This window comes from Prionailurus bengalensis, unplaced genomic scaffold (assembly GCF_016509475.1).
Source record: "Prionailurus bengalensis isolate Pbe53 unplaced genomic scaffold, Fcat_Pben_1.1_paternal_pri Un_scaffold_57, whole genome shotgun sequence".
NCBI classification, from domain to species: domain Eukaryota; kingdom Metazoa; phylum Chordata; class Mammalia; order Carnivora; family Felidae; genus Prionailurus; species Prionailurus bengalensis.
In genome coordinates this window covers 356027-382492 of record NW_025091159.1, presented here as the reverse complement: position 1 = coordinate 382492, position 26466 = coordinate 356027, and the positions used below count along the sequence as shown (strand labels likewise).

The following is a 26466-nucleotide window of genomic DNA, read 5'->3' as shown; positions in this document are numbered from 1 at the left end:
AGGGCGAGGCCTTTGTCACAGCCCCAAACCTGTGCTGATGTGTGTCCATCGCCCAAGGTCCGCAGCTGAGATCGGGTTCGCCTCTGACGTTGTACCCCAGTGCGTCCGGGTGGGTGCAGCATCCCACCCGGTAGTCTTTCCGCCCTGACACAGTAGTTTCCGTTGGTGCTGGCGCCACAGCGCATTTGCCAGGCGGAGAGGTGGGCGGGAGGCCGGCGGCTCTTGCAGGCGGTAGGAGCCCGCATGCGCTGTGGGGGGTGAGGGAGGTGCTCTTCTGAGCATCAGGCTTCCCCCTTGCTAGAAGTGTTCCACCTAGGAGGATGTCGCCCTGGGGCCCCTGTTTCTCCGAAGACCGTCCCGATCGAGGCAGGTGAGTTCTGGTGGACCCAGCGCCGCTCGGACTCCCGCAGAGGCCACAGTGCCAGCCGTGAGAGGCCGGGTGGCTCGGGGCGCCCTGGTTCTGTTCACTTGGGGGACAGCATTTGGCCACCCTCGGGCGGAAGGCCGGCCTGTCCGTGTGGATGCCCGCAGGCTCTCGTGAGTCATGGTGGCCGCTCTGTGGCGGTGGGGTGTGCATGGGAGCGCCTCCCGTGGCAGTGCTGGCTTAACCGCTCGGCAGGCGGTAAGGGCCCTTCTCCCTGCAGGTAGTGGCTTCTGGGAGGTTCTCCGGGTGCCCGCCTCAGCCGCGGCTGTCGTGTAAGGAGTGTGCCGCCCGCCCTCTCAGAGGCTGTCGGAGACCTTCCCGCCTTGTCCGTCCCCTGACCCCGCACAGGCTGCACACGTTCTGTCCCCCGAGGCGGCTGCCACAAACAAAGGCCGATTAGGCCCTTGCGTCCTGTGGGCCAGGCCCTAGAGAGTCTGGTGAGCTGGGGAAACCCTATAGAAATTGGGAAGTTGAGGAGAAGAAGGGGAGAGTGTCATTTGTTCCCTGGGTCAGTGTTTCTCAGACTCGGTGGTGTCGGGACACTTGGACATCAGGGAATTATTGAGGGCCCCAGAGAGCCTTCGTGTGTGGGGGTTGTGTCTCTTGATCTCTTCTGTGGTGAGGTTAAACCGAGAATTGACGCGGGCGTCTGGGTGGCTCTCTGTGTTAAGGGTCCGACTCTGGCTCAGGTGGTGATATCACAGTTGATAGTTTAGAGCCCCATGTGGGGCTGTGTGCTGCCAGCTGCCAGCCTGGACTTGTCTCAGATTCTCTGTGGCCCTCTCCCTCTGCCCCTCCCCTCACGTGTCCTTTGTCTCTGTGTCAAAAACAAACATTAAGGAAACCAAACCAAATCCGAGCATCTCACATGTGATGAATTCACTTAAAGACGATAAATTAGTACAGATTAACGTACTCATACCTTTCGTGCAAAAAATACGTACATTTTCAGAACAACGCTGTGTAGAAGCATGGCATTGGCATTGGCATTGGCTTAGTGCAAGATCTTTATTCTTCCAGCTGCTTCTGCATTCAGTGTCTTGTGGCCAATTATGTTTAGGAAGGCGATGTGGACTCCCCCAGATGAACAGCTGGAGGCGAAGAGGGTGTGGCGGTAGCTCCTGGGGTGTCTGGATGCTCTTTCCTGATTCTGCACTCAGATGGGTGGGGCTTCCTTGCTTCTCTTGGGGGTTAGCAGCCCGCACAGAGCTGCATTTTTGTGTGGCACACGGTGGACATTTGGAACATCCTAGGCCACTACTTTCAGCTGATCTTCCATACCTTCCACTCAGCGAACACATTCTTGGAACCACCACCTGGATGAAGAAATGGAACCTTACCGTGCTTCCTACCTCCTACTGACTCCCACCGAACGTCCTCCAAAGGTAACCACGGTCTTGACTTTCACCAGCGATGGCTTTGGCTTGTTCTTCGCTTCATGTTGAGCCAACCCTTGAGCGCTGTGTGTGCGCAATGCACCTGCTTTCCTTGCGTGGCTGTGCTGGTCCTCCCCTGCTGTCAAAGGCCCAGTGTGTGAGCACAGCACGGTTTATTCTTTCTCCTGTGGGTGCTCCGGTTTGTGCAGAGGCTGCCTGCAGATCCACATGCATCGTATTGGGTTGCCTTGGAGGAGCAGGGCGTGAGTGATGGCACGTGTCTGTTCCCCACGAGCAACAGCGTACGGGAGCTCAAGGCTGGCTGATGCCTGGTATTGCTTCTACTCGTGTGTTAGCTGGTTGCTGGGGCTCAGGTGCTGGGAGGTATGGTGTATTCGTGGGACCCGCCCCTGTGTGTGTCTTGGCCACTTACGTGTTTCTTTTGTATAATAATTGCCTTTTGGAAGCCACTTTGTGATTAGGTTGTGTGTTTTGGTTTTTGTTGATTTGAATGAGTTCTTTCTATGTGTGTGGAATCCATCTGTGAATGGCAGAGGTTTTCACATTCTTGTGTATGTCTGCCTTACATTCTCTGTGTTGCCTTATCGTAAGTTTCTTTTGTTTCTATCCAATAGTATAACCATTTGTATGTTTCTTGCCTTGGATTGGCTAGGGCCTCCAGTACTGTGTTGAATGGAAGTGGTGAGAGTAGGTGTCCTTGTCTCCTTCCAGATACGAGAGAGAAGGTTTTCCTAATGTTTTGTATACTTAATATTTTTTAAAGTTTCTTTCTTTCTTTATTGATTTAGAGAGCATGCATGGGAAGGGGAGTGAGAGGGGGGAAAGCGAGTGGATCCCAAGCAGACTCCGCACTGTCAGCACAGAATCTGATGCGAGGCTTGAACTCATGAACCGTGAGATCATGGCCTGAGCTGAAATCAAGAGTCAGACGCTTCACCGACTAGAAGCCACTCAGGTGCCCCAAAGAGTTCAGTATTTTAACACTACATATGACACTTTCCGTGGCATTACTGGTAGATAGTTGGATCAAAACATGAAAATTCTCCTCTGTTTTTAGTTTGCTCTGATTTTTTAACAATCATCAAAGAAATAATAATACTAAATTTTCTGAAATGTGTTTTGTGCATCTTTGGGGACAAGTGATTTGTTTCAATGTTGTGGTTTAACTTAAAACAACTTTTGCCCGTCTAGAATAAATCAAACCTCATGTCTATGCATTCTCTCTTCACTGGATTCCATTTGTAAATAGTGTGCTTTGGATCCTTGCATGTGTATTCAAGAGAGAGGTGGGTGTTCCCTTGCACCCTCTTGTGCTGTCCTTGCTGGGGTTTGGGTTACAGGTCGTGCTGGCCTCCTAAAACAACGTAGGAAGAAGCACTCCTTGTGCTTTCCCAGAAGAGTTTTTGTGTGTGTTCTTTGCTTTTGGGAAGAAGTGCTAGGCCAACAGCTGGTGTAGGGTTTTCCTTGTGAGAAGGGTTTTCATTGCAGATACCTTTCTTAAGTGGAAATAGGATTTTTCTGATTTCCCATATCTTCTTGTGTCTATTTAGATGAGGCATTTTGTTTTCTAGGAATTTGCTCTGACCTCCCAAACTTTCCAAGGAATAAGTGTCAACTGGTTTCTAATAGCCCTCCTATCTGCAGCATCTGGTGTGATATTGGCTTTAGAACTTCTTGATATTGGGATTTTGTGCTTTGTTTCTTTTTCATAGAACCAACTTGGGCTTTTCTGATTTCTGTCATTTACTATTTGTTTCCTGCAGCACTGATTTCTGCCCTTTTGTTTTCCATCTACTTGGTGATTGTTTGCTGTCCCATCTTGTAGTTCTTGAACTAAATCCTTCATTTGATTTTTAGCCTTTGTTCCTTTCCAGTATGTGTATTGTATTTATTTGCTTATTAGTGTGTTGATTCATTTTAGAATGAGAGCATGAGCAGGGCAGAGGGTCAGACGGAGAGGGAGAGGGAGAGGGAGAGGGAGAGGGAGAGAGAGAGAGAGAGAGAGAGAGAGAGAGAGAGAGAGAGAGAATCTCGAGCAGGCTCCTCACTCAGTGTGGAGCCAGGATGGGGATTGATCTTGTGGCCGTGGGATCATACCCTGAGCCAAAATCACGAGTTGGTCACCAAGCAACTGAGCTATCCTATGATATATGTATTCTAAATCTATGAGTCTCCCTTTAAGCACACCTTTACCGATCTCACAAGTTTTGATAGGCCAAATGTTTATTATCTTTTATGTGAAACTATTTCCTAACTTTCACTGTGGCATCTTTTTCTTAATTCATCACAATGTTTAGGAGCAGAAGACATCTTGATGTTTCGGGGATTTTCTCGTTCTCTTTGTGCGGATTTCTAGCTTAATTCCATGAAGGTATCTGTCTCAGTGTTTTGGGGTAGTTGTAACAAAATACATTGACTGGCTGCCTAATAAGGAACAGAAACTTCTTTCCTACAGTTGAGGAGACTGGGAAGTTCTCAAGATCAAGGCATCTACACATTCAGGGTCAGGTGAGAGTCAGCTTCCTGGTTCATCAACAGCCTGCTTCTCCCTGTCCTCCTGTGGTGGCAGGGGTGACAGTGCTCTCTCAGCCGCCCAGGACTGGTCATCACCGGAAGTCTCCCTGTCTTCATCCCATCACTGTGGGCATGATGAATTGTTGGGGTAAATGAACTGTGAATCTAATGCAATCCCTAAATATGCCCTGCAGTATTTCAGTCCTTTGAGATGAGCTGACTTTCCTAATGGCCTGGCATATATTGGTTTTCATGAACTGTTCCTCGGGCACGTGAAAATAACGTGTATTGGGGGAATGCAGTAGTCTCTATTTATAGGTTAGATGAAGTTTGTTAATGACAGAATTCAGATTTTAGTAACCACTTGAAACCAAGTAAGGAATAGGCGAGAATGAGTTTACTAATATAACTAAGAGCCACATCCAAAATATCATTTCAGTGTATAGCCGGTGTGAGCAAAAATTATGAATGATTTTGAATTCTCTTTTATCACGTTGTCTTTAAAATGTGGTGTGCATTTTATACTTTCCACACGTCGCACTTTGAGGAGCCGCGTTTCAAGTACTTGCAATACAGCACGTGACCGCATATTGGACAGCCCTGTCCCACTGCCTTGAGTTTTCTGTTGTCGTCAGTTCTGTCAGATACTGAGAGATGTATCGTCAAGACTCCCATCGTGCTTATGGATGTGGCTCTTTTTCCTTTTCTCTGTTTGTGAATTTTTCTGTATTTTGAGATTGCGTTATTAGGTATATGCGAGTTTAGAAGTCTTGTTCTCTTGGTAGATGGAACTTCCATCGCGAAATGTTCCTCTTGGTCTCCAGTAGAGCTTTTTGCAATAGAGGTTACTTTCTTGGAGGGTCCCAGTGGCCACATCAGTTTTCTGTTCGGTAGGGTTTGCCTGGGGATCTTTTCCTTCCACCTGTCTGTGATCTTACGTTTTAAGGTGTACCTTTGTGACCAGCGTATGCTTAGTTTCCTTCTAATGAATTTGAGAGTCAACCTTTTGCTTGCAGCATTTGTGCACATGTCATGACTGATAGAGTAGTTTACACGTACCGTATTATTAGTTTCTTCTTTGTCCCAGCTGTTCTGGGTTCTTTTGGTCTCTAGCCTTCCTTTAGAAGTAGGAGGGAGTTTTTACTTGTACACTGATCTGTTAGGTAATTGGAATATATCTATTTCTAGAGGCAGGTGCATTTTCAACTGACCCCTGCCTGATTCAGGACTTGTACTGCTTCCCTGACACTGCTCTCTCCGTTTATCTTTTCTTTAAGATTTATTTGTTTTTTGAGAGAGACATAATACAATCGGGTGAGGGGCAGAGCAGAAAGGGAGACACAGAATCTGAAGCAGGCTCCAGGCTCTGAGTCATCAGCACAGAGTCTGACGTGGGTCTCCAACTCACAAACCGTGAGATCGTGACCTGAGCCAAAGTCGGACACCCAACTGACTGAGCTACCCAGGCGCCCCTGCTCTTTTCTTTGACACTTGAACCACACTGAACTCCTCTTCGCCTTTTGTTGGGTAATATTTTTAAGTTTTAGGTGGATTTTGGCGTTGTTGTCATTGTTTCGTGCACTTAATGCTTGTGAAGGTTTGTTCTCACAGTTACCCTTTCTGTTGTGACGTTGTTCTGCAAGCCTTGTTTTTTCATATTTCTTTCAGAGACTACATTTCTTTTGTGCAACAAGCTGCTTTAATATTGATTTTAGTTTGTGACTGTAGTTGATGTGTAGTCATGGTTTGTGTGTGTGTGTGTGTGTGTGTGTGTGTGTTGTTTTTGTTTGTTGTTTCTGTTTTTATTTTTGTTTTTGCTTCTGTTTTGCCTGAAAAACATCTTTACTTTGCCTTCACTGTGAAGAATGTTTCTGTTAGGTAAAGACTTCCAGGTTGGTGGCTATTTTAGTTCACCTTTCATACATGCCAATCCATCATCTGGCTTCATTTGCTCGTCTTGAAGAGTCAGCTGGTAGTGTTGTTGTTGTTGTCCCATGGAAGGCGGTATCTTTGTCCTCTCATGACTGTTAACATCTTTTTGCCTCGGGTGTTCTTTGTGGAGTCACTCTCATGGTTCTTTTATCAGTTTTGATTCTTATCTTTGTAGCGAAGTGGTACTACCCATTCTGTGTTTCCTCTACTTTGTGGGTTCCTATTGGACCTTTGTACCATATCTTCTGTGTCTTTTGGGCTTCTGTATTTTCTGGACGTTTTCTCTGTGTATGGTCTAGATATATTTTTACCTAACTATCTTTCAGTTCACTGAGTCTATTCACCTGTGTCTACTCTGATGTGAAACCCACAGACTGAGTTCTTAATGCCATTAACAAGATTTTTTAGTCTTTTAATTATGTTAGAGAGCTAGACAGACTGGGAGCAAGGGAAGAACAGAGAGAGAGGGAGACACAGATGCTGAAGCAGGCTCTAGGCTCTGCACTGTCAGCACAGAGCCCAACGCGGGGCTCAAACTCCCGAATCACGAGATCATGACCTGAGCTGAAGTCAGATGCTTAACCAACTGAGCCACTCAGGCACCTGGAGATCTTAATTTTAGCTCCGATAATTTGCAGTTTGAGAATCTGTTTTGAGTCTCTGAAAATTTCCCATTTGTCAAGAATGGTTTTTGGACAGTTGACTTTTGCATCCAATAACTCCAGTCTATGGGTCTCCTCTTGGTCTGTTTCTCTTCTTTCTTCTTTGGGTCGATATGATGTAAAACCTGTTTTTTTTTTATGTTTATCTATTTATCTTGAGGGAGAAAGAAGGTGAGAGCAGGGGTGGGGGTAGAGGACGGGGGAGAGAGAGACACTGTTGAGGAGAGGCTGTTTTCTGTCAGTAGAGAGCCCAACACAGGGCTCAAACTAACAAACGTGAGCCGAAACCAAGTGTCGGTCACTTAAACGAGTAGACTGAGCTATCCAGGTGCCCCTCTTTTTTTTGTTTGCTTGTTTGTTTCTTTCCTTTTCTTATTAAAATAATTTTTTTTAATATTATTTACTTCTGAGAGAGAGAGAGAGGTAGAGACAAAACTTGAAGAGGGGAGGGGGAGACAAAGTGGGAGACACAGAATCCAAAGCAGGCTCCAGGCTCTTCACTGTCACCACAGAGCCCGACACGGGACTCAAACCATAAAGCGTCAGATCACGACATGAACCAAAGTGGGATGCTTCCCCGACTGAGCTACCCAGGCATTCCTTTCATTTCCTTGCCTTGCTTTGCCTTGCCTTGCCTAGCCTTGCCTTTCCCTTCCTTTCCTTTCCTTTCCTTTCCTTTCCTTTCCTTTCCTTTCCTTTCCTTCCCTTTCGTTTCCTTGCCTTTCCTTTCCCTTCATTTCCTTTCCTTTTCATTTTCTTTTCTTTTCTTTTCTTTTCTTTCTTCTTCTTTTTTTCTTTTCTTTTCTTTTCTGTCTTTTTTTTGTCTTGTCTTATCTTGTCTTTTCATTTCTTCTTTGTTTTTATTTTTGTGCTGGACTGTATGGAGAAGCATAGAGGCTCTTCGTGTGCTTGTATTCCTTCAGCATTTCATCCCATACACCCCGAGTGTGGCGGTTATTGGGCCCACTCAGGCGTGAGTGAGTTGAGACTGGGGCTCAGTCTTTGTAAGGTGCAGTGTGAGCTGGGCTCACGCTGTCCCCCACCCCCATGTAGACCTCCAGGGTCCCCATTTGGAGGCCTGGAGTATTTCCGACGACCCGTCCTTGATGCTAGGTCCCAAAGCCCAGTTATTTTCTCCACAGCACAATGAGATGATGGAAGGGTCAGCTTCTCAGGCAGTGCTTGCCGAGTGCCGGGCTCATTTTCGGTGCCTCCCTGTGCTGTCCACAGCTCGGTTAGCTGCGACTTTGTGCTTGCCTTTCTGTTAGGTTTCCTTTGCAGCTCGTTGGTATCTTGCCTCCAGTCCCTGAGGAAATTCAGAATCCTCACATGTGTTGAGGGAGAGAGAGGACTCTGAACATTAGAGTTGGCTCAGCGGGCTTCCCTTTTGTTGGGGCCTCAGTCCTTCCAGTTGTGACTGCCTCGGGGTCTCCTTGATGCCTTCAAACATGCTTCAAATTGAACTCATCTTTCCTAGTTCACGATGTGGTGATTAACAGGCTACTCACATGTATAAGAGCAAGCCAGGGAAGACTGAGAAGTCCTAGCAAACATTTTGGTCATCAGCATTTGTTACAGAAGAAAAGAAAACCCAGTAGTCCTTGCCTAGTACCCGTCGTTCTTCTAAACTGGCCATCCAGTTTGCCCACGCTCAGCCTGAGTCCATGGGGTGGTGACGGTGTCAGCCTCCCAGCTCCCTATCCCCACTGCCATGGCCGCCCTCCTCCCCTGTCAGGTGCCTGCCCAGGGCAGGCTTTGTGATGACGGGCTGGCTATGGCAGGGCAACTAGATGAAGTGGATCGCTTAAGTGACAGTTATTTTGGGAGTGTTTGATCAGTGTCGTTTGTTTCCTAATTTTCATAATGTTTATTTACTATTTAGAGAGACAGAGAGTGTGGCCAGGGGAGGGGCAGACAGAGGGAGACCCAGAATCTGAAGCAGGCTGGGAGCGGGATGCCCCTCAAGCGTACAGGGTAGCCCCCACAAAAAAGGCTTCTGTGCTGGTGCACCCGAATCATCTGCAGAGACACAACCACCCACCCTTGTTGAGCCCTTTTGTGACTCTGCACCATTGTGGTCGCCAGGCTCTGGCTGCTGTGCTCCTCGGAGATGGTGGTGGAGGCACAGTTGAGAAGAGTGTATCTGGACGAGTGAAGGGGATAGGAGGAAATGTCGCTTACTTGTGCACCGTGGTTCCGGAAAGGCCTTTTCCGGAGAGGTCGCTCGGGAGCTGAGGCTGACCGAGCACTCTCCCAGCAGTCTGACTCCGAGGCCAAAGGCCGGGGTCAAGGAGGAGCTTGGCTTTGTTGTGAGCGATGGAAGCGGAAGCGGAGCCAGGTGAGGCACCAGGCAGCTGGTGTTGGGACAGAACCTACCCCGTAAGGAGTTGGGTTTTCAGATAAGGGCCTGGGGTCGTTGTGTCCTCAGGGGGAAGGACTGGCATGATGTTGTTGAATTTTTTATGTTTATTTATTTTTTTTCAGGATATGAAATTTATTGTCAAATTGGTTTCCATACAACACCCAGTGCTCATCCCAAAAGGTGCCCTCCTCAATACCCATCACCCACCCTCCCCTCCCTCCCACCCCCCATCAACCCCGTTTGTTCTCAGTTTTTAAGAGTCTCTTATGCTTTGGCTCTCTCCCACTCTAACCTCCTTTGTTTTCTTCCTGTCCCCCATGGGTTTCTGTTAAGTTTCTCAGGATCCACCTAAGAGTGAAACCATATGGTATCTGTCTTTCTCTGTATGGCTTATTTCACTTCGCATCACGCTCTCCCGTTCCATCCGTGTTGCTACAAAGGGCCATATTGCAGTCTTTCTCATTGCCACGTAGTACTCCATTGTGTATATAAACCACAATTTCTTTATCCATTCATCAGTTGATGGACATGTAGGCTCTTTCCATCATTTGGCTATTGTTGAGAGTGCTGCTATAAACATTGGGGTACAAGTGCCCCTATGCATCAGTACTCCTGTATCCCTTGGGTAAATTCCTAGCAGTGCTATTGCTGGGTCATAGGGTAGGTGTATTTTTAATTTTCTGAGGAACCTCCACACTGTTTTCCAGAGTGGCTGCACCAATTTGCATTCCCACCAACAGTGCAAGAGAGTTCCCGTTTCTCCACATCCTCTCCAGCATCTATAGTCTCTTGATTTGTTCATTTTGGCCACTCTGACTGGCGGGAGGTGATATCTGAGTGTGGTTTTGATTTGTATTTCCCTGATGAGGAGCGACGTTGAGCATCTTTACATGTGCCTGTTGGCCATCCGGATGTCTTCTTTAGAGAAGTGTCTATTCATGTTTTCTGCCCGTTTGTTCACTGGGTTATTTGTTTTTTGGGTGTGGAGTTTGGTGAGCGCTTTATAGATTTTGGATACTAGCCCTTTGTCCGATATGTCATTTGCAAATATCTTTTCCCATTCCGTTGGTTGCCTTTTAGTTTTGTTGGTTGTTTCCTTTGCTGTGCAGAAGCTTTTTATCTTCATAAGGTCCCAGTAATTCATTTTTGCTTTTAATTCCCTTGCCTTTGGGGATGTGTCGAGTAAGAGATAGCTACGGCTGAGGTCAGAGAGGTCTTTTCCTGCTTTCCTCTCTAGGGTTTTGATGGTTTCCTGTCTCACATTCAGGTCCTTTATCCATTTTGGGTTTATTTTTGTGAATGGTGTGAGAAAGTGGTCTAGTTTGAACCTTCTGCATGTTGCTGTCCAGTTCTCCCAGCACCATTTGTTAACGAGACTGTCTTTTTTCCATTGGGTGTTCTTCCCTGCTTTGTCAAAGATGAGTTGGCCATACGTTTGTGGGGCTAGTTCTGGGGTTTCTATTCTATTCCATTGGTCTGTGTGTCTGTGTTTGTGCCAATACCATGCTGTCTTCATGATGACAGCTTTGTAGTTGAGGCTAAAGTCTGGGATTGTGATGCCTCCTGCTTTGGTCTTCTTCTTCAAAATTACTTTGGCCATTCGGGGCCTTTTGTGGTTCCATATGAATTTTAGGATTGCTTGTTCTAGTTTCGAGAGGAATGCTGGTGCAATTTTGATTGGGATTGCATTGAATGTGTAGATAGCTTTGGGCAGTATTGACATTTTGACAATATTTATTCTTCCAATCCATGAGCACGGAATGTCTTTCCATTTCTTCATATCTCCTTCAATTACCTTCATAAGCTTTCTATACTTTTCAGCATACAGATCTTTTACATCTTTGGTTAGAGTTATTCCTAGGTATTTTATGCTTCTTGGTGCAATTGTGAATGAGATCAGTTTCTTTATTTGTCTTTCTGTTGCTTCATTGGTAGTGTATAAGAATGCAACTGATTTCTGTACTTTGATTTTGTATCCTGCAACTTTGCTGAATTCATGTATCAGGCCTAGCAGACTTTTGGGGGAGTCTATCAGATTTTCCATGTGTAGTAGCACGTCATCTGCAAAAAGGGAAAGCTTGACTTCATCTTTGCCAATTTGGATGCCTTTGATTTCCTTTTGTTGTCTGATTGCTGATGCTAGAACTTCCAACACTATGTTAAACAACAGCGGTGAGAGTGGGCATCCCCGCCGCGTTCCTGATCTCAGGGAAAAAGCTCTCAGTTTTTCCCCATTGAGGATGATGTTAGCCGTGGGCTTTTCATAAATGGCTTTTATGATGTTGAAGTATGTCCCTTCTATCCCGACTTTCTCAAGGGTTTTTATTAAGAAAGGGTGCTGAATTTTGTCAAAGCCCTTTTCTGCATCGATTGACAGGCTCATATGGTTCTTATCTTTTCTTTTCTCACTGTGATGTATCACGTTGATTGATTTGCGAATGTGGAACCAGCCCTGCATCCCAGGAATGAATCCCGCTTGATCATGGTGGGTTATTCTTTTCATATGCGGTTGAATTCGATTTGCTCGTATCGTATTGAGAATTTTTGCGTCTATATTCATCAGGGATATTGGCCTGTAGTTCTCTTTTTTTACTGGGTCTCTGTCTGGTTTAGGAATCAAAGTAATACTGGCTTCATAGGATGAGTCTGGAAGTTTTCCTTCCCTTTCTATTTCTTGGAATAGCTTCAGAAGGATAGGTATTATCTCTGCTTTAAACGTCTGGTAGAACTCCCGTGGGAAGCCATCTGGTCCTGGACTCTTATTTCTTGGGAGATTTTAGATAACCGATTCAATTTCTTCGCTGGTGATGGGTCTGTTCAAGCTTTCTCTTTCCTTCTGATTGAGTTTTGGAAGAGTGTGCGTGTTTAGGAATTTGTCCATTTCTTCCAGGTTGTCCAATTTGTTGGCATATAATTTTTCATAGTATTCCCTGAGAATTGTTTGTATCTCTGAGGGATTGGTTGTAATCATTCCATTTTCATTCATGATTTTATCTATTTGGGTCATCTCCCTTTTCTTTTTGAGAAGCCTGGCTAGAGGTTTGTCAATTTTGTGTATCTTTTCAAAACACCAACTCTTGGTTTCATTGATCTGCTCTACAGTTTTTTTTAGATTCTATATTGTTTATTTCTGCTCTGATCTTTCTTATTTCTCCTCTTCTGCTGGGTTTAGGCTGCCTTTGCTGTTCTGCTTCTATTTCCTTTAGGTGTGCTCTTAGATTTTGTATTTGGGATTGCTCTTGTTTCTGGAGATAGGCCTGGATTGCAATGTATTTTCCTCTCAGGACTGCCTTCGCTGCATCCCAAAGCGTTTGGATTGTTGTATTTTCATTTTCGTTGGTTTCCATATATTTTTAAATTTCTTCTCTAATTGCCTGGTTGACCCACTCATTCTTTAGTAGGGTGTTCTTTAACCTCCATGCTTTGGGAGGTTTTCCAGACTTTTTCCTGTGGTTCATTTCAAGCTTCATAGCCTTGGGGTCTGAAAGTATGCATGGTACAATTTCAATTCTTGTATACTTATGAAGGGCTGTTTTGTGACCCAGTATATGACCTATCTTGGAGAAAGTTCCATGTGCACTCGAGAAGAAAGTATATTCTGTTGCTTTGGGATGCAGAGTTCTAAATATATGTGTCAAGTCCATCTGATCCAATGTATCCTTCAGGGCCCTTGTTTCTTTATTGACCGTGTGTCTAGATGATCTATCCATTTCTGTAAGTGGAGTGTTAAAGTCCCCTGCATTGACCACATTCTTATCAATATGGTTGCTCATGTTTATGAGGAATTGTTTTCTATGTTTGGGGGCTCCTGTATTCGGCGCATCGACATTTATAATTGTTAGCTCTTGCTGATGGATAGGCCCTGTAATTATTATGAAATGCCCTTCTTCATCTCTTGTTACAGCCTTTGATTGAAAGTCTAGTCTGTCTGATATAAGTATGGCTACTCCAGCTTTCTTTTGGCTTCCAGTAGCATGATAAATAGTTCTCCATCCCCTCACTCTCAATCTAAAGGTGTCCTCAGGGCTAAAATGAGTCTCTTGTAGACAGCAAATAGATGGGTCTTGTTTTTTTATCCATTCTGATACCCTATGTCTTTTGGTTAGCGCATTTGGTCCATTTACATTCCGTGTTATTATAGAAAGATACGGGTTTAGAGTCCTTATGATGTCTGTATGTGTACAGTGTAGCCCCCACAAAAAGGGCTTCTGTGTTGGTGCACCCGAATCATCTGCAGAGACACAACCACCCACCCTTGTTGAGCCCTTTTGTGACTCTGCACCATTGTGGTCGCCAGGCTCTGGCTGCTGTGCTCCTCGGAGACGGGGGTGGAGGCACAGCTGAGAAGAGTGTATCTGGACGAGTGAAGGGGTTAGGAGGAAATGTCGCTTACTTGTGCACCGTGGTTCCGGAAAGGCCTTTTCCGGAGAGGTCGCTCGGGAGCTGAGGCTGACCGAGCACTCTCCCAGCAGTGTGACTCCGAGGCCAAAGGCCGGGGTCAAGGAGGAGCTTGGCTTTGTTGTGAGCGATGGAAGCGGAAGCGGAGCCAGGTGAGGCACCAGGCAGCTGGTGTTGGGACAGAACCTACCCCGTAAGGAGTTGGGTTTTCAGAAAAGGGCCTGGGGTCGTTGTGTCCTCAGGGGGAAGGACTGGCATGATGTTGTTGAATTTTTTGAAAGCTGGTGCTGGTTCTGTGTGGATAGTGGGTTGGGGGAGGAGACAAGAATGGATGCAGTGTAGACGTCATTGGGTAGAGTGGCTCCTTCTAATGTGTGGGTTGAGCGCTAAGATTCGTGCTTTAGGCAACAGGTACAAGCCCCTCACATCACCCATCTCATAAAGCACAGGACAGTGTGCGTCTTTATATCCTATACAGAACTACGTAATGTTTAAAAGCAGCGTGTGTAATATTTACGTGTGTGGGTACAAGGCGTACACTAAAGTATTCACCTGTTCTGGAGTGCGTGGCAGGCACGGTACTAGGTGCTGAACACTATGTGCTGCAGTTACCTCGCCCAGAGACGTATGCGGTTTTACGGAGAGTCATAGAACGGCATGGGAGTGTGTGGTTCGGTGGAATGGGGGAACGTGTGCACAGTGCGGCTGCAGGGTGGCCGTTTTGTCCCATGGGTCGGTGTGGGTCAGACTCGGGGAGGCGGTTTTCCTTGGGAGGTTCGGCTGCCCTGTGTTCTCCTTCATGCACCCCACTCTGTCTCCCGGACGTCTTTCCAAGCACCTCGTAGTGAAGGTCCATCTGGGCGGACTGTGGGCTCTTTGAGTTCCACACGGGCCACCACCCTCCTCCCCACACCTGTGCCTCCTCCTGGGAACAGAGCAGCTTGCTCCCTGGTCCGGTGGTCAGAAGCCAGGGAGATGGCTTTGCCTCTTTCCTGCTCTTCCCTCTCCCTGCTGGTCCGTGGGTCCTGTGGCGTGGAGCTTGCCTGTCTCAGAGGCCATCTGTGAGGTCTCTGGAGATCTGTACCCTGTCATCACTCGGGTGGACTCGGGGAGGGGCCGAGTCCTGCGGTCTTCCCTGCGCCGGCCCCACTCACCTCGCAGCTGCTTGGCTGTGGGGCGGGGGGCGCCTCCTGCTGTGCAGAGATGCTGGCGTTCTGCCCCATCCGTGTACAATACGCCTCTCTCTCTGAGAAGACGGCCTTTCTTTCTGAATCTGTGTCCTGCCTGCTGGCACTTAGTGCTGGGTGTTCCTGAGCAACTTGGTCACTAACTCCTTTGGGGAAACACGTATGCCTTGTGTACAAGGACCGTCTAAACTTCTCCTTTTCTGCTCCTAGGTTGCTCAGTGAGTTAAGCGGCTGACTTTGGCCCCGTCATGAACTTTTTCTTGGCGAGGGAACCCCCGAGACGGGCTCTGAGCTGACAGCCCAGAGCCTGGAGTCTGCTTTCAATTCCTTGTCTCCCTCTCACTCTGCCCGTCCCCTGCTGCTCTCCGTCTCTAAGGAATAAAGAATGACATTACAAAATTAAAACAGAAAATCTATTTCTATTTTCCTCTTTTCTGTTGTTCACAAAGGTCGTGCTTGCTTCGTTCTTCCCCGAGGATGAGTAGAGCTGTCCGTAGAACAACTTGGTGTTCGGGGTTCCACCCTGCCCACAATTGAAAATCCATGTATAAGGTTTGGTCCCCAGAACACTTAACTGTTCAAACTCTCCTGTTGTCCAGTAACCTGAGTAGAGAGAAAAACAGTGCATTAGCACCTGTATCTTGTATGTGTCATATACTATATTCTTCGAGTCAAGTAAGCTAGAGAAACAGTTTTACGTCACAGGGAAATAGGTGCACAGCTCTGCGCTGTATTGATCCCTGAGTTTATTCTCCATCTGTTTCTAGAATGAATTGTCTATCAGAACCCACATCAGTGCTGTCTCAGGTGACACACTACGCTGTTGTTACGTGTATCCTTAGCACTGTGCATCAGAAATGGGAGGAATTGGAAAGATTCCTGTGTATTTACGGATGTAACAATTCATGCATTACCAATGAAGGGTGAATGCTTCATGATGGCCTGGTGTACTCAGTACGATTGCTTCGCCATGGCCTAGGAGATACACGGGTGAATGCATGGTTACAAAGCTTTTCTAGCCTGCAGTTTTACAGCCATATTCCTAATACAGTCTGGACACATTGTTACATTACAAAAACAGCCTGTGATAGTAGGCTGAGAGGCATTTTCTCTGGGCGGGGACCGAGAGAGACCTGCCAGAAGGAAATGTCATTTTTTGAAAGCCAGGTTATGGAACAACACGTTATTCGTTTTATGTCAGATCTTACTGCCCTTATGCCCGTGTGAGGATAGGCTGTCCAAGTGCACACAAGTCTCCACACGATGTTCCTCCTGATGAACGCTTAGGTGGTGGTGACACACATGCGTCCCGGGCGGCCTGGCTGCATGCTCCCTCGATTTTCACGCACAGACGTGTGCATGGCAGGCGAAGTGGTTCACTGAGCACCTTGGTGAGGATTTGCTGTCTGGAAAGTGGGGGTGGGTCCTCACAAATGTGCTGATATGCAGACCTGCATGGGGTGGGGGGGACCCGCTAGATGGGGCAGTCTTGGGCCTTGGGGCCTGGCGGTATGGGGGTGGAGGCGGGCACTGTCTGTGCAGCTTTCCACAAGGGCCTCTCTGTTCCTGGCCAATGTTTCCATAGACGGCTGGCTGGCTTTAGTCCCAGCGCCCTTGTCATGGAAGGGTCCATGTGGGAAAGGAGCCGAGACTCTGCCGGATCACTCCTGGTGGCAGCGTGCTTTCCAGCGATGCCGCTTCCATGCCACCTTCCTCGCCCTCCGTCTGCTTCGCCAGATCTCCTCTCTCTGCTGTCTTCTTCTGTGACCTCCTCTGGGCTTTTCTCTGTGCTCGTGACCTTCTGTAGGATACGCATTTTGAATCCCTGCATCCCCCAACTCTTTTTCTTTTTCTTTTTTTTCTTTTTGCCATATGCACAGTCTCAGTCATGAGTTTCCTGATTGGCTGTGTCATAGGTCCTGGAAATCACGCACGTCGTATGGACAGTCATCTCTAGCAGGGATTTCTTGATTGTGTTGGGCTTGATGGTTTCCCCAGAGTTTTTTGTAACGTCCCTTGGCATCTTCCTGACTTTCATAATGTTCCCTCTGTGGCGGTTCTCTTTGGCAGCATTGACTGTCCTTCTTGTAACGTGCCTGTGCCATGAGCCTCACAAGTCCTCGTGGCCCCTGGTCCGCAGGCTGACTTAGACCCGCTGCGCTCCGGAGCGAGTGAGCCACCAAGACACGTTTGGTGGTGACCCGTGGGGTTCTGGGTGGCCAGGACATTGTCCGATGTCAGAAGAACTTTAGAGGACATTCCCTTGCTCTCAGCGTACTTCCTGAGTTGAGGGACAGAGCCGGGATGGAACTGGTCCAGGGCAAGGGCTCTGGTTGTGCAGCCAGACCACTGGCCACTGGGACTTGTTGCCTTCAGGAACCTGGGGTGAGCTTCCTACACAGGGCCAGCCGCCCTGCTCACACCCCCGCCTGTATCCGCTCATTCGGTCGCTGCTTCACCCCTTCCTACCCAACATCTTGGTGCTCACTTGTCTTTCTCGTGAATAAATGTCGTTTGTGGCATTTTCCCCCCGACAGGGCACCTCCTTCTGCATGAAAAACCTGTGCAGGCAGCCATGGTCTCCTCAACTGATTTTCTTGGGTTTTCACTTTTTGTGTTGGAGTGGTTGACATGCGGTGGATGGTAGTTCCTGCTTCTCTGCAATCTTCTCTCGGGCGTCTGGGAAACTGTGTCCTTCTTCTTCGTGGTGGAAGCTGCTTCTCCTATCGTCTGGACCATTTTCAAAGCCAAACCCCTTTCTAAAATCACCAAGCTATCCTGTGCCTGCATTGAAATGTGCCAGTTTTCGCTCCTTCCCTTCCTTCTGCCTTACGTCGTGATGTCAGGTCTTCACTTGTCTTGCAGTTTGAGTTGAGTCTGCAGGTGTGCCCGTCTCACAGCAGTCCTACATCCACAGAGATGCCACATCTTCCACACGAGACACAAAGATGTCTCACAAATAGCACCAGGTTTTTGCGTGTGCTGGGGTAGCCGCAGCGAGAGCTTCGAGAATTTCCCTTTCTTTGTGCCTCCATGGTCCTCACGCTGGCCGGCTGGCAGCTGCAGCTGTGGACCTCAGGACGTGTCAGGCCATTCAGCCTTTTCTTGTCATACCATGAGTCTTCTCTGCATCGCGGGAGCACGTCCAGCATCCCTGGGGACACTTCAAATGGGTCCCAGGATGTAATTAAGGTTCATGGTATTGCCCTTAACATGGTGAAAATGATGCAGGAACCCTGAGAAATCACTTCTCCTGTGGTGCTTGATTTACTGGAGAAAGGAAGTGCTTACCAAGAGCTGAGTAGGAGATTCGTGGATTCGTGCAACACTTGAGGGGACCTCAATAGCAACAGGAGGTGGTGCACACTTCCCCCAGAGGACAGCGTCTGCTACAGCTTGTGTTATGCGGTTAGGACTTAATCCTGCGTCTCCACATTGGTTTGCCTTTCTCTTGACTGCAAATGGCACCATGTAGGTACGGTCAGTTTCTGTGTGCAAAATGATACGTTTTCTCTTGTTAGAGTAGGTTTGTGTATGTTTTCGGGGAGGAAATGCTCTAATAGCCTAGTATCTGCGTATATTTCATGCACTCGTGGCCTCCCGTTTACTTACTAGTTTTGATACTTCGTAGCTGCTCAGCTCATCTGCCAGTCTTTCCAAATGTCACACATCTCCAGAAAAGTTTCCAATGTATTTATTGGAACAAAAATCCCCACATAGAAATGGGCCTGCACAGTCCTACCTCAAGGATCAGATAGGCTTCTGTGGGTTCACCTTGTCAAGTCAGATTGCAAGGAACGTGGTCAGTTCTGTGGTGACATTCCGTTGATTTGGAAAGGGTTAATTTATGAAAGAAATTGAAGTATGTCACCAGTTTGTACTTGGATTTTCTAGAATTGCTGAAATCAACAACTCTCTTTATTTGGAATGTCAGTTGTTAAGTGAACGTTTATCCCCTCGTCTGTCCTACAGAGACCAAAGCTCTGGGGCGCCTGGGTGTCTCAGGGCATTAAGCGTCTGACTCTTGGTTTCAGCTCAGGTCATGATGTCATGGTTCAGGGATTGAGCCCTGCACCGGACTCTGCGCTCGACTGACTGGAGAGTGTGCGTCCACCTCCTTGGAGCCCACCTGTAGGCCATGTCCTGGGCGGGCGCTCAGTATTGGCGGGAGAGAAGCCCCACGCGGGGTGGTGGGCCCTGGCATCACTCTCCTCAGAAACCCTTCCTCCATAATATTTCCTGCTTGCCTATGGAAAGAAGTCGTAAACTCGCCCTTTCGTCAAGAGTCCTACCATCATTTTTGAAAAGTCCATCGGGTAGGGTTGAGTCTGATTGAGCCAGGGGTTCAGGCTAAGACAGCAGCTTTTGAGGACCGTCAGCCTTTCCCCACTGCCGCTCCACAAGCCTGCTTGCCAGACGAGGCCAGAGGCTGCGGATGGGCAGGAGGCTTCTCGGCCTGTTGCTCCCGAGTCAGCAGAGTTCCTGAGTCCTAGACCTGCCAGGCACCTGAAAACGTCTGTCCCCTTGAGTGTCGGTCCCTCCGAAAATCCCCGGGACTCCTGTGGGTGGTGAGGAGGGGACTGGTGTGTGTGATGCTACTTGAGGGTGGTGGGTGCTGGGACTCTGGAGGGCCACGGAGGCCTGGTGTGCTCTGGTAAAGACCCCCTGTGTCTCTCCACTTTTGTCCCCTCTCCGACCCCAGGAGTGTGCAGCTCTCGCTGCAGAGCTCCACGCCTGCAGGGAGCAGCTAATGCAGAGAGAGGAGGAGATCGCCAACCTGAAGGCGGAGAGAAACAACACCAGGGTCAGTAGGCGCACTGCCAGTGTCTTTAAACACAGGACACCATTCATGCCCCTTGTCCACATGTCCCCGTGGAGTTGGCTGGGACCTATTGTTCTCAAACCTTGTTTGATCCGTGAGGAGGAGTAAGGCTATTTTCACACATTCGAGGGGGTGGCTCCCTACCTGGGATCTGAATTGAAAGGATTCAGACTTGGTTTTGCATTTGGTGAACTTGAGGCCCGGAATTGAAGGTGTTCTTGAAACACGGTTTTCCTTTTGTCTCTCCCGCCAGCTGCTGCTGGAACATTTGGAGTTCCTCGTCTCCAGGCACGAGAGAGCTCTTCAAAAAACAGTCATACGGCGACAGGCGAAGACTCCTGCCGGCGTGTCCAGTGAGGTGGAGGTGCTCAAGGTCCTCAACTCCATATTGGAGAAGGACAAAACCGAGGCTGAAATGGTGTGCCTAGCCACAGCGGTTCTCAATTTGTGCACATGCTGTGTGTTCTAGGCACACTTTGTGTGTTTGTGTGACTGGAGTTTCCTTTTCATCTTCTTGAATTCTTGTAAGAAGACAGGTCTGTATGGTTAAAAAGCAGTAGTTGGTGGAAATGTTGTGTGTATCGATTGGCTAGTACAGATTGCATAATGTAATTTATTTCGGGGAAGATTTGTCTCGAATGTAAAATTGAAAGGGGTTAACAAGCAAGTTTGTGAACAGGAGCATCCGTGAAAAAGCTTACCAGCATTCTGTCATGTTCTTTGAGGCGAAGGGGTCTTAGGGTAACTGTAGAGTAAGGACTAATGAAACACCTCTGTGTACCAACTCAATCCCTTTGTTTCCAGGTGAGAGAGCAGTTACGTGTGGCACTGGAGGGGTGTAGTTTCGTAGAAGAATTAGGGGCCACACGCAGAGTTCAGCTCCAGACATCATCCCAGGATTTGATTGGAGGGGGTTTCCTTTTTATCCATTGTTTTTAAAACAACACGGGGGGCCTGGGTGGCGCAGTCGGTTAAGCGTCCGACTTCAGCCAGGTCACGATCTCGCGGTCCGTGAGTTCGAGCCCCGCGTCAGGCTCTGGGCTGATGGCTCAGAGCCTGGAGCCTGTTTCCGATTCTGTGTTTCCCTCTCTCTCTGCCCCTCCCCCGTTCATGCTCTGTCTCTCTCTGTCCCCCAAAAAATAAATAAACATTGAAAAAAAAAAACAACATAGGAAGACTAGCAGTGGGGGCCCTCACATGTTGCTTCCCTTTCTGAGTGTCAAAGGTGCAGAGCCAGGTGAAAGAGCTCCTGACTACCCTGTGCATTCTCGTGGCCAAGCTGGAAGAGGACCTAGACACCTCAAGGAAAGACCTCATCCTTTCTGAAGCAAGGAACACCATATTACAAAGAGATGTCCGTGAAGTGAGTGTCAGTTGAAATGGCCACGCCATCGTCGAGCCTAACGTGGGGTGTTTGGTTCGGCCTTGCCCCGTGTGTCCTTCGTCTCCCACGGGTTTTGAACGTTTGGAGTTTGGTAGAAGTAGCAGCAGAACGGGACGTGACTCCGGGGCCTGGGCGGGCTGCCTCCCCGTCTGTGTGGTGGAATCTGTCCTCCCTGGACTCTCCCCTGCAGAGGCCTGGCAGGCAGGCGGCAGAGTGGCCTCGGGTGTGGAGTGTGGGCCACCTGAGCTTGGCCCATGCCATGCTCTCGGTCCGTTTTGGGAACACACTCGGCACGTAGGAACCAGCGTGGTGCTGCCAGGTCGTTTCCGGGGGCACGGCCTTGCGGGGGCGGCGCTGCCAGGGGCCGTCACGGCCACCTCTGCCGCCCTGCCCTCCTCCCAGGGGTTCCGTGCCCCTGGTCGTGGCGGTCAGAGTGAGCGAGGCGCAGCCCGCTGGTTCTGGTGTAAGGTCATGGAGGAGTGCGGCCGCTTCTGCACGTGTGGACGTCGATGGGAATCTGATCATTGTCACAGAAACTAGTAAGGGTAGGATGGTTTCTCTGTGCCTCCTCCTGTCACTGTGAGCTGCCCTTTGCGGACAGTCCCCGCACACCCCACCCCCAGCCCGGAAATGCCACCTCGGAACACCCTGTCAGACCCTTGAGGGTGTAAGTGCACGAGCAGTCTGTTTAGTACCCTAGTGTGGGGGAGATCGTGTCAGAATTTAAAACAAAAGTATTTGCAGAAATTATAGAACCTGTTCAGTGAAGTTGTTGTTTGGCAAAGGTGGGGAGAGACCCCTCAGCAGAGTTCAAGATGCAGAGAATTTAGGAAATCATTTCTTAGGACTCATCACTTTCACTCTTGAGACTGCTGACATAAATTGCTTAGTAAACACGGAGGGCTGGAAGAGGAATCTTTCCCGTGTTGGACAAGAAAAGCAGGGCAGGACGTTCTGGTTCCATTGGCAGTGTCAGATACCATGGGATACAATGTTGTTACAGGGTTAGGCTATAGAAGATGACTTCCAGTTATATGAAAGGTGGAGTTTGGCTTCCATTTGTTAACACTGCTGCTTCAACTCTGTGGTAATTGGATGAGATTTCATCCACCTTTTCCCCGGAAAAAGGATGGTTGTCTCATGGTGTGTGCCTCCAGAGGCAAGTCGCTGTTCTGTGGAAAGCTCAACGGTGTCCGGAGGCAACCGAGGTGATTTCCGGGAGACTTTATTATCCGTTTGTCTTTGAACACCTGGGAAAGAATAAGCCTGGGTAACTGGTCAGAATCCTGAGCAGCCTCCGCACTGTCGGTACAGAGCCTGACGCGGGGCGGGCGCCAACTCACAAAGCGACACCGGCTGAGCCACCCAGGTACCCCGAGGATGCTACTTTTCTGTTTGTTTGGAAAATGAGGATTTCGCCCGGTTTTTGTGTCTGGAGCGTGTTAATGTGTCGTACGCTAATTCTTTCCCTGTTTTCCCTCTGAAATACCTGCTGTAGGCCGTGGCCCAGAAGGAAGACATGCAAGACAGGATCACTACCCTTGAGAAGCGCTGCCTCAGGGCACAGCACAAAGCCACCTCTCTGCACGACCTCAAGGATAAACTTGAAAACGAGATCGCAAAGAAGGACTCTCTGCATCGACAGGTCGTTGGTTTCGTTGAACTTCATTCCACTTTTATTAATTACAAGTCAAGTTAAGGACCAAGTGTCAATGTCAAGGTTTTAGGATCTTAGACTCTTGTGTTGACCAGCGGGGTTACTTCAACGTCCAGGGTTTAATTCTTTCGAATTTTATGGAAGCATGTTATGGGGCTCCCCTCCTTGATTCCTTCTTTGTCTTGTCTTACATGCACGTTACTCTGTTGCCTGTTAGCACTGTTTCCAAAGGAGCAGGGAGTGGCCGGGAATGTGTAGGCAGCTGGCCATTTTGGTTAGTACCTGAGATCGGGGGGAATGGCCGGGGCAGAAGCACAGTCTGGCGTGAGGATGTGAGACCCTGTGCTTTGGGAAGCAGCACGTCTCTTCCTTGGTTGTCTCAGGTCATCCGGCATTGAACAGGAACACCACATCCAGCTTCTTGGAAACAGAGAGAGCTTTGTCTGGTGTGTTTGTCAAATGTGTCAGTCGACCCAACATGATAATCAAAGTGAAATACTAGGAAGCCATTAAAATGACATCGAGGAATGCTGTTTGAGAGCACGTAACATGTTCCAAAGCATGAGTGTAAAGGGCAGATCACGAAATACTATGTGTACAGCATGTGATTTATTTTGGAGGGTTTTAAAGCATGATACGCGGTCTGTATATACACACAGAGCTATATGCACACAGAAGATGGAAGGAGTCTGTGGGAACAAACGTTAACCTTGCAAAAACCTCACCTTGTACATGATTTTTAAAATGACTTTATATATTTTTAATGCTTATTTATTTTTGAGAAAGGGAGCCAGAGTGAGAGAGAGGGAGACACAGAATCCAAAGCAGGCTCCAGGCTCTGAGCTGTCAGCACAGAGCACGAGGCGGGGTTGACCCCATGAGCTATGAGATCATGACCTGAGCCGAAGGTGGACGCTTAACCGACTGAGCCACCTCGGCTTCCCTACAAGTCCTTTAACAAAAAATCTCGTGTCTAACTTTTCCACGTTGAAGGTTTCCACGTTTTTGGTCAAGAGGGAGAGTGTTTTTGTTGAATAATGGTACACTTCCAAAAAGAACTCAACTGGCATCAGGCATGCTCTCAGAAGCTCTGTGCTGGCTGATGTGCCCACCTCAGAATGTCCTATGTAGGGAGCCCTCGGACCCCAGTATAAATATGTTTACGAAGGGTTAGGACCTCACCCTTCTCTCGTTTACTGGTCAGGAAGAACGGGCAAGCTCCTCCAGAAGATGGGTTTTCTTTAATGTGTGGGAACTTTGTCTTTGGAAAGACTTCTTTGAAGATACTGAAGAAGAGCAAAGAGTTTGGCAAGACATGTTTTGCGTAGTGAAAGGAGGACCAAGGCCGTGGGTGACTCCTTGCAGAAAGGAAAGGTTTACTCTGAAGCACCTACCAAACTGTTGGCTTCGGTCAGAACTAACAGCAGATCTCTGCATTCAGATTTTGTTTCACTTTAATAAAAATGGAAACGGAGAGAAGACTTGCTACACTTTGATGCTTTGCCTTCATTTCCTAGACTGTGGATCAAAACCGCCAGTTGCAAGAGCGCCTGGAGGTGGCGGAGCGGAAGCTGCAGCCGACCCCGAGGAAGGCCAAGTCGCTGCCCGAGGTGGAAGCCGAGCCGGCCCAGAGGGTGGCCACCCTCTGCAAGGTGGGGCCCCCGTTTCCTTCTGGGTCCCATGGTGGGAATGTCATTTTCATGGCGGTCCGTTCTTGTATCTCATTTCTCACCGGTAACGTCGGCGTGCCAAAGTCCGCGAACCAGCTGAGATCTGTTTTCGGTGCTACTTTGTCTGAGATTGGAATGCTTTTCAAACAGCAGGCATCATCCCCAGTTTTGTTCCCTCCGGTTTTGTCTGACGTGTGCTGTTTGCCGTTGGCTGCATCTAAGACTCACTGCTTTTCAGACTTAAGTCAGCGACTCAAAGCTCAAGATAGTAGCCTTGGGCAAGAGAAGGACAGGGGTGCCTGGCCGGCTCAGTCAGTGGAGCTTGGGACTCTTGATCTCAGGGTCATGAGTCTGAGCTCCCCGTTGGGTGTAGAGCTTACCGAAGGAAAAAAAAAACAAAACAAAGAAAGCATAGAATTTTTCCGAGAAATGAGAAAATCCTATCCTCTTTTAAACACAATCGTGTTTATTTAAAAAATTCTTAAATGTTCATTTATTTGACACAGACAGAGAGGGCGAGCATGGGCACATACATGAGCAGGGGAGGGGCAGAAAGAAGGAGATAGAATGCCAAGTAGGCTCCATGCTATCAGTACAGAGCCTGACCCAGGGCTCGAACGCCCAAACCTTGCGTTCATGACCTGAGCTGAAGCCAAGAGTCAGAACCCGACTGACTGAGCCACCCAGACACCCCTTTAAGAAATAAATCTTTAAGGAATTCACTCGGAGGTTCCACAAATAGAGTCGAGGAACGTGCCAGACACAGTCCCTGCCCTCCCAGCTCTCACAGCCCTCACCACCCACAGAGGAAGGCAGCAGTTGAAGAGGTAGTTTCCAGACATGATGTAGTCTGTGCTGGGATCGAGTGATGCACACAGGACGAGGGAGCACATGACTGGGCAGCCAGTCCATCCTTCCGGAACCTGGGCTGAGGGAACCTGTAGCAGGGAGCCTGTCGGTGCTTCTGTGTCACCGGTTCCAGTGCAGTGAGGGTCCCAGTGGGAAGGGGGGTGGGTTCGTCACGGGATAATGGCCCTCAAGGCTGCCATCAAGTCGGGCAGGCGGCATTGGGCGCCCACAGGCCCAGGCTCCAACAGAGCCTCTCCTCCTTTGTGATCTGCATGCCAAGTCTCTGTTTCTTTTCTCGCCTGTCCTGTCTCCTGTCCCTGGTCAGCCGTGTAGCCCGACCCTTTGTCTTTGGACACTGTGCTGCTGAGGAAGCTAAGTTGTTGGAAGTAACTTCCCAGCTTAGGAAGGCAGCACGCCTGTTTGCTCTTTCCGCTTGCTGCTGAGTGGACAGGGGTGTCTCCCGGGGGACGAGGCACCGTCCAAGGATCCGGGACCCGGGGTGGGGATGAGACCGTTGCCTACCCCCGGTCACCAGCAAGGAAGCCCAGTGTTTCCCACTGGCACGCATGAGGCCTGTAGGGACTGTGAGCAGGCAGAAGGCCGCTCACAGCATGTCGTGCGTAGGCACAGTGTGTGGTGTGGGGCAGCCAGCTCTTCTGACCCCGCTGTCGCCCACAGGCCGAGCAGAGGCGTGGCAACATGGAAGAAAGGCTGCGCCAGATGGAGGCCCAGCTGGAGGAAAAGAACCAAGAACTGCAGCGGGTACGTGTCCGGGCGGAGCAGCCGCGCACCTGGCAGTGATTGAGGATGAGGCGCAGGCTGGGGGTGTGGGGGTAGGGAGTGGTCCCTTGTTTCCCACTTCTCCCCACGTGGACGCCAGGCCCCTTCTCGATCCCATCAGGGGTACAGTGCACTCTTGTGCAAGTTGGATGTTAGTGAACACTCCTAGCCTGTGGACAATGTTCTCTGGACGCTGGGGCCCCGTAGGCAGTGCCGCCTAGGGGTGGAGGCACCCGCACAGCCCACCGTGCCCACCAGCTCATTAGCAGCTACTCACGGTTGACGCGGGACCTCGTGGGTGTCCCTTGGCCAAAGCGGAGGTACTGGCCTGGGGTAGGGCAGCCTAGAGGAGGGGTCTCCTTCCTTAGGACATGACACTGAGGTCCTGAAATCAGGTCACGGGCCTGACCTTGGTCCCCACATCCTGA

At 48.9% G+C, this 26466-nt stretch overlaps 2 protein-coding genes across 2 annotated transcripts in view; both read left to right on the top strand.

The window, feature by feature from the left end:
• Positions 1-317: 317 nt before the first annotated feature.
• LOC122478379 (liprin-alpha-1-like) overlaps positions 318-26466 on the top strand; it is a 46318-nt gene continuing 20169 nt past the window's right edge. The window contains exons 1-4 of the mRNA XM_043572018.1: positions 318-370; positions 22581-22727; positions 24257-24391; positions 25937-26020. Of these exons, the coding sequence (XP_043427953.1) occupies positions 22602-22727; positions 24257-24391; positions 25937-26020 (345 nt within the window). The 5' untranslated portion in view covers positions 318-370; positions 22581-22601. The remainder of the gene's footprint in view (positions 371-22580; positions 22728-24256; positions 24392-25936; positions 26021-26466) is intronic.
• Positions 13408-20634, top strand: LOC122478383 (liprin-alpha-1-like). Its single transcript, XM_043572021.1, has 3 exons — positions 13408-13841; positions 19579-19680; positions 19952-20634. The coding sequence occupies exons 1-3, from the start codon at positions 13674-13676 to the stop codon at positions 20165-20167; spliced, it is 486 nt and encodes a 161-aa protein (XP_043427956.1). The 5' UTR covers positions 13408-13673; the 3' UTR covers positions 20168-20634.